This window comes from Egretta garzetta, unplaced genomic scaffold (assembly GCF_000687185.1).
Source record: "Egretta garzetta isolate BGI_Z169 unplaced genomic scaffold, ASM68718v1 scaffold114, whole genome shotgun sequence".
Classification (NCBI taxonomy): domain Eukaryota; kingdom Metazoa; phylum Chordata; class Aves; order Pelecaniformes; family Ardeidae; genus Egretta; species Egretta garzetta.
The window spans coordinates 2146554-2154515 of record NW_009259317.1 but is presented as its reverse complement, the minus strand read 5'-3'; the positions used below and the strand labels follow the sequence as shown (position 1 = coordinate 2154515).

The 7962-nt window shown below is 43.9% G+C and overlaps 1 protein-coding gene across 1 annotated transcript; it reads left to right on the top strand.

Annotated features, from left to right (window-relative positions):
- The first annotated feature begins 244 nt into the window (after positions 1–244).
- NPY2R (neuropeptide Y receptor Y2) lies at positions 245–1402 on the top strand. Its single transcript, XM_009636481.2, has one exon. The coding sequence runs from the start codon at positions 245–247 to the stop codon at positions 1400–1402; it is 1158 nt and encodes a 385-aa protein (XP_009634776.1).
- The last annotated feature ends 6560 nt before the right edge of the window (positions 1403–7962 follow it).

Genomic DNA, 7962 nt, shown 5'->3' with positions numbered 1-7962 from the left:
CAGGAGTCATGCATAAAATAATATTACAGGATCGGGCTTCAAATGTAAGGGCAACAGAATTTAAATATATTAAGACAGATCTTCTCTTAATCCTGAGATGTAGAACGTGGGTTAGAGGAGGAAACAGCTGTAGCTTCAGCTCGTTACTTCATGTCTTAGCCAGCGCAGACTGATTTCTCCACATGTTCTTGTACTGTTTTGTTTCCAGGGACAGCTCTGTTGCTTAGACCAGGCTGCTGCAAGGATGGGGCCCCTGGAAGCAGTAGGCGAAGAGAACCGGACAGATGAAATGAAAGTGGAGCAGTTCACCAAGCTGTACTTGCCGAGATACACCACGCCGCTCAACGAATTGGCTCTGGACCCTAAACCAGAGCTGAAGGACAGCACAACACTAGTTGAAGTGCAGATAATCCTCATCTTTGCTTACTGCTCCATCATCCTGCTGGGGGTGATTGGCAACTCCCTGGTGATCCATGTGATCATCAAGTTCAAAAGCATGCGCACGGTGACTAACTTCTTCATTGCCAACCTGGCTGTGGCCGACCTGCTGGTGAATACCTTGTGCCTGCCCTTCACTTTGGTTTACACGCTGTTGGGTGAATGGAAACTGGGCCCGGTCTTGTGCCACCTGGTGCCATATGCCCAGGCTCTTGCTGTGCACGTGTCTACTGTTACTTTGACTGTGATCGCTTTGGATCGGCACCGCTGCATCGTCTACCACTTGGAAAGCAAAATCTCTAAGCGAATCAGCTTCCTGATCATAGGAGTTGCCTGGGCAGTCAGTGCCCTGTTGGCAAGTCCTCTGGCCATCTTCCGCGAGTACTCGCTGATCGAGATCATTCCTGACTTCAAGATTGTTGTCTGCTCTGAGAAGTGGCCAGGGGAGGGGCAGCTCAACTATGGCACCATCTACAGCGTCTCCATGCTCCTGATCCAGTATGTGCTGCCTCTGGCAGTCATCTCCTATGCCTATGCCCGTATTTGGACCAAGCTTAAGAACCACGTTAGTCCTGGGGCGGGGAACGACCACTACCATCACCGGCGGCGGAAAACCACCAAGATGCTGGTGTGTGTGGTTGTGGTGTTTGCTGTCAGCTGGCTGCCCTTTCACACCTTCCAGCTAGTCAGTGACATTGACAGTCAGGTGTTAGACCTGAAAGAGTACAAACTGATCTACACAGTGTTTCATGTCATTGCCATGTGCTCAACGTTTGCTAACCCCCTCCTCTATGGCTGGATGAATAACAACTACAGGACGGCCTTCCTCACGGCCTTCCAGTGCGAACAGCGGCTGGACTCCATCCACCCTGAAGTCTCAGCAGCTTTCAAAGCCAGGAAGAAACTAGAAGCAAAGAGGATTCAATTCCCTGGAGACTCTTTCACACAACCTACCAATGTCTAAGATGTCTGACTTCCAAGAAGAAACTAGTATGTTGTGGACAAAAGAATAAATCCATTTTGACACATGCATTTTTAATGCATAGTTTTATTCATAAATGGTGAAAGAAAAGTAGCAGGAAGTCGAGGCAGGTGGTATGATTTGAGGGGAGTTGGTTGACATCAAGAGTATGTAACTATACAACTGTAAGGAAATATAAGGGAGAGACTTTGCTTATGGCTGTCTCTAACAGGGTCGGAGACGCTCCCATCCCTCCCATCTCTTTTTGACAAGTCTAAATGCTGAAGGCAGGGTTTGCTGGTTTTGCTGTAGGAAGGCAAACGACTGATTTGTAGCACAGGAATATCGATGGTGGGAGCAGGTAAGTTTTACATTGGATATGGAGAGCAGGGAGAGCAGAAGTCTGCCAGGAGAATGAAGCCTGTCTGGGGGAAATGGGCTGTGCTGGTTAAAGCTCAAACTTTTCAGACCCTTTCTCTCCCACAGGCGTCCTTTATGAAGATAAAGGAATTGAGAAGAGAAGTATGTTACTCTTTTTTTTTTTTTTTACTTGTACTGAATTATTTCAAACCAGAGTATTTGAAATGGATTGGGGGGAAAAAGGAAAGGGAAAAAAACCCAAACAACCAAAATCAAAAAACACCCAAACAACAGATTCAGTGTGAAGAAAGGTCAAGTTTCTACATGAAATGTGGGGTTTGGCTAATCCAGCGGGGCAAAAAGTCATTCCTTAAGAATGGGCTGTGGTTATGCTGGTGAGAAATTCGGAAGCCTGTGACCTGATCAGTCATTCCCTGCGGATCCCTACCTTTCATTCTGCTCACAGACACAGCGCTTTAAGGCAGCATTTGTGGGCCAGGGATGCAGGCTCAGCTTTTCTGTGAGCACTTGATAAACTGCCAATATTTTAATTTTCAGGACCTGCTTAGATGTCTAACGTGTTATTAACTCCACAGGCTTTGAATTGTTGCTGCTTTCTCTCTGGATAATAAAACAGCAGATAATTTTGATCCTCTGGAAAGGCTGCTAGATGGTAATGTGCTTTTCCTTATTGTGGTTTTATGTCACACACTCATCTCGTCTTGGAGCTCTTTCTATCTTTAGCCTTTGTAAAAATTAAGAACATCTGAATGACTGTAACCTAATAACAGTATGCTAGGTTTATGTGATAACTTATCAGTTATTCTGCATGCTGTAGTTAATAGTTAAATTCCTTTTTTGCTCAGGTATAAAATTTTAATCTGTTTACTGTGTTGTACACAGCAATGTTCAGCTCTTCCGTGTCTTTGTTTAGCCTCTTTGAACTCATTAAAGAGACGAAGAAAATTTCAATCCATGTTTATTCCAGACTGCCCTGTTGATTATCTAGAATAAAAATAAGCGTGATACTTTCAACTGGAGTCTCTTTCCACAGCTACATTTCAGCTGCCTCATTTTTTTCCTCTCCATTTTACGTGGTTCCTAAATTCATTGTGTTCTCTCTTACAAATTAAAACCCAACAAAACTCCAGTACTAAAGTGTTAGCAATGTAATGAATGGTATCAGATCTTTATCAAGTGGAGAAATTAATCTTTGTGTGTGCAGTGTTTGCACCATCCTTTAAATATCCATGAAATCATTTGGACTTGGATTTTCATGAACAGAGAAGGAACATCTAGAGAATTAGCTAGTGTTTACTCAAGCAGGAAAAAGTATCCATCATTCTTAAACAGTTTTACAAAAATAGATCAATTCTCAACCATGTTGAGAACATGATATTGTCCACAAGTTATTTTTGTCTGAGTATTAATAATATTAAAAATGTAAGCTCAAAACTGTTATGGGTGAGGAAGGATTACAGAAGTGTGCAATTATTATGGACATCAATCATATCTATTGGTTACAGTTGACTCTGAACCCTTCATCAGAAGTATTATTGCCACAAATAGCCTCCTTTATTTAAAAAGCAAATGTTTTCAAAGTTCTATTGCAACTCTTTTAAGCCTGTTAGAGTGTGGTATATAGACAGTTTTGGAGTAACCATGACGGTGTGTGCTAAAGCTACAATTGCCAGGCTAATTCTCCGTAATTTTAAGTCTGCTTTACGTCATACAGTATAAAAGTGATTAATTACAAATTATCTTTCAGTCAGTTTCATGGTATTCTTATTTTACTGCTTCCTGAGCTTTCTCTGCAGCGGTTGGGCTGAGCCAAAGTTGGTGCACTGATTTATTGCATTGCTTTCCTCTCTGCCCTGTGGAGGCAGGTGCCTGGGTCAGTGCCTGCTTTAGGGTCACAGACCCCTGCACGGCATCCCACTGCATGGTATGGATTTGCCCATGGATGCTTGAAGACGGGATGTGGAGGAGCCAGCACGCCCAGCCTGCGGTATATCTTAGTTGCTCCTTAGGACTTGGCTCCTGCACGAACATGGCTATGCACTTTAGTTCCCCTTCATGTTGTAGGAAAATTAGGCATTCTCTCACCAAAAGCAATGAGGTAGCAACATCCCTCAGAGTTGCCCAAAAATCCCAGCTGTCAGAAGGGTGTGGAAAGCCAAGGTTTGTCCCTGTTTCCCCCTAAGGGAAAGTGAACCTGTAAGCAGGCTCTAACTACCAGGCTGAGGAGTCTGCAGGGAAGCCTCTGCTTTGCCTGAAGTAGGAACTGAAATCCAGGTCTCCCCATTCACCTGTTAGTGCTTTAATTAATTCTTGTAAAAGCACTATATTCTTTTCCCATTGAATAGGTACAAGTTTTATACAAAGCCAAAGAATACCAGCAGCAATTCTCATTTAAGAACTTGCAAGTAGACAGTGGGGCACCCAAAATAAAATGTCATCCCTGATTCAGGGCAAGAATTTGAATGAATGTGCCTCAGTTCTCAGGAGAGTCACCTAGCCAGCACGCTGCAGCCTCTCCTTGGGTAGCAACATAATCTTTTTAGAACTGTTCTATTGTATATAAAATAATTAAACTTTTAAGATCATGATTTTATGGGCAGGTGGCTATGACCTTTGCATGGTGCTTAGGCTCTGGGCCAAAGATACCAAAACAATATAGACAAAATTTAAGTTAGCCCCTCCGTGTTCTTCATGAGTACTTCTACTATAAATACACTCTGCTGCAGGCAGGAGGAGAGCAAGGAAAATAGCAGTGTGCTAATCTCTGGGTGGGTCTCTTACTTTGGGCTCTTATTTGGGGTTGGCTTATAAAAGGGAGACCTATCTGCCACGTGGATCCCGTCAGATGTAATCTAGGATCCTAGCTGCTCAGTGCTTACTGCTGGACCTCACTGAAAGAACACATTTTGATGCCTTGCAAATTTTACTGGCAGAAATGCATCTCTGGGCTTAGGCAGCACCAGAGTACCGAATGCTACATGCTTAGATAGGTACAGATGCACCCGCGCTTTCTGCCAGCACTGGCTGGGCACAAGCCAGCTCCAGCCTGATGGCAGAAGAGCTGCACTCGGAGCTGCGCTCCCAGGCTTTTGTGCTCTGCCTCCTCCTCCTCCTCGGACACAGCAGCTTGGGAGCAGCACTGCAGGCACAGCACCGAGCTGCTTCTGGACGAGTGCTGAAGTCACGTCGCCTGTTAAAGGCTACAGCTGCTGGACCACCAGTGGAGGAGGGGATATAATCCTGAGTAAGCTCGCCAGGGTCTTATGGGAGGCCAGTGAAGCCGGGTTTTTGGTACATGGGGACAGCGTTGAACCCTCTCACCTAGCCCTGCGAGTAAATACCGAGGATTGTGATCTTCACATAGAGCAGCAGACTATGACTGAGCAGAAAGTGCATCATTGTGAATCTGAGAAAAAAGTAGTCTTCAGGGCATAAGTAATTAAAATAGAGGGACTAAGCCTGGAGAATAAAATGGGTTTAGTATACATATCTACTTACATATGTATCGTACAGCAGAGCTGTGCAAAAGCTGTTTGGTAGGGTTATGTTTGTTGGAAATAATTGTCTGTTGCCCCACAGTAGGTATAACCAGGTTTTCTGTAAAATGTGTAATGGACACATGTACAATTGCCAAAATATTACTAACTTAAATTAGATAGATAACGCTAACAGTAATAACTGAATGGAAAACATTATCTGCATTTTATCTGTCAGACCACAAAAGAACCACTGAATTCACAGATTAGTATAATCCATTTCCTTGCTTCATAGTTTCTAAACTCCTTCAGGGATTTTTCTTATGTTAATCCAGATAATGACCTTAAGGGATGAATTTTGTCTTTGGATCCTTGAGTTATTTACCTGGTACCGTCATTATAAATGCCACTCCACAATGAGGGAGCTACTTTGTGCCAAATGACAGGTTCTTTCCCCTAAGGAGCTAGGAGATGTACGTAAATCTATGCAAGTGTTGCTGAAGAGCCATGGTTTTAATACTGCAGTATAGAAGCTTATTTATGCAACCGATAGTGATTTTCATGTTTCATCTTCATTTTTTAAAAAAATATTAAATTGGACGTTATTTTTAAAGAAAATTAGTACAAGGGTAGTGAGGAAATCTGAAGCTGCTAAAACTGGGGAAGTAAGGAAGTCAGGGGATGAGCGGCTACCTCAAGAAGCAAGAGAGAGAGAGCAAGAACGGGGCTAGTGAGGATGTAATTGATTTATAGACTTTCCTTCTTCCCTTAGTCTGAGCAGTGAGAGAAGCGTGTTCAAATGAAACCAGGGCAAATGAAGACACAGATCAGTTGTATGCACAAGGACAGTGTTGCCCAGGGAAACTGAGGAACTTGGAGGAGAAATTCCCATGATCATCTGAGCCTTAAAATTCACATCATGTTCTCAAGCAAGTAAACCTGTGTCTGTACATTATTTCACCTGGATGCAGTATAGGTAAACAGCTCCGTACTGATAGTGTATCAGAAGCAATGGATGTGTTATTAATTCTAGCCAGTACATGGGATGAATAATGCATACATACTCCTCATAAGCTCATTTCAGATGGGATATATGAAAAAATTGGTTCTTGAGTTAAAATCTTTCCCCTCTCAGACTTCACTGAGCTCCTCTGGAAGGAGAGAGCTTCCGGCTATAAAACTTAAAGACTGTAGAATTACATATCTGATGATGCAGGCACAATTTAGCTTGAAAAAATTATCTTTTTTTTTTTTTTTTTCTTGTTCTTGCAAAAAGAAACAGACTTTGGTTTGCCTCTTGGACCGGTGGCTGATTTTTTCCAGCTTATGCGAAACAGAATTTTATCTTTTTTTTTTTTTTTTGCTGATACTGCATAGAGAAACAGACTCTGGTTTGCCTCTTGGACCTGGTGCTGAATTTTTACAGCTTATGCGAAACAGAATTTTATTGGTATACTTCACAACTCTCATAATCTACCAACCCTGCTATACAGGATATTTTCAACAGTAGAATCTATGTTTACACATCCATGAGGCTAAACTATTTCTACCCCTTCAGGGCTGCACGGAAAAATAGAAGTCTAGGGCAATTCTTCTATTTATTGGCACCCTCCAAAATTAGACCTGTTTGTACCCAATTGGATTTCAAAGTTTGTTGGCAGCATGGTGACTTTTTAATTTATTTAAGGTAACCAAGCTGGTGAAACAGCTAGCCTTGCTCTCATTGCACGCTGGCTTGGGACAAGCCCATCCTAGCGGAGCATGGCCACAGTTACCGAGCCATTCCTCACCAAGCGAAACCTGAAGGTAGGAGCTGAGGCAGAGACACCGTTCCCCATGGATGGTGAGGATTGCTCCCAGCAGCTAGGCTTGGGGAAATGTGAATCCATTTTTTAGCACTTCGAATTGCTGTTTACATCGCTGTGAGGACAACACACGTTGCACTTGGCGGTCTTTCATTCCAGTTACACTGTGATGTGGATGACTTCACCGAGTGTAAGCGTGCAAGTGCCACATGTCTGCTGCTGATGTCTGAAGTTCAGTGTAGTCCAGCTTCCAGAGCTCAAAGAGAGCGGACAGTAAGCGTCCACAGATACCCCTGTACTGAGCGTGTGGGATCTGCGTACCAGCACAGGGAGAGATGAGAGCTGTAGGTCAGTTAGGCTGGGCTGGTGAGACTGTAGCCGTGGTGGCGTTCCCCTCAGGCTGGCTCATCCTGCATGCCTGAGTGCTAGATTAAGGCTTGCTCTGGTACCTCCTGCTGTCTCTAGAGCTGACATGCCCCGAGGCACCAAAAGCCGAAGGCCCCTTTGTAATAATGCGTGAAGCAAGTGCTGGTAGACCCCACTGCCTCAGCGGTGCATTTCTGCCCTGCGCCTCCATCAGCCATCCTACTCGTACCAGAACTGAACTGGCAAGGAGATCCACGGGGAAGAATATTTTACACCAAAGAAGTGATAATGTTCTTGTACTGATAAAAACACTGGCTGACAGGTGGTTATGCCAAATATAAATACTTTAAGACAGAGCTGGATGCAGCTGCAGTGGGATGGGAGCGTGCAGCAGCACGACCTCTCCTCTGTCACCACAGCATGAAGCGGATGCTGCTCTAGGCGCTGCTGGTCAGAGTGGGGAGAATATATTTTCTTCCCCAGAAGGGCTGCCTCGATTAAAAATGCAGTTTTCCATGGTCTGATTTCTCTCATG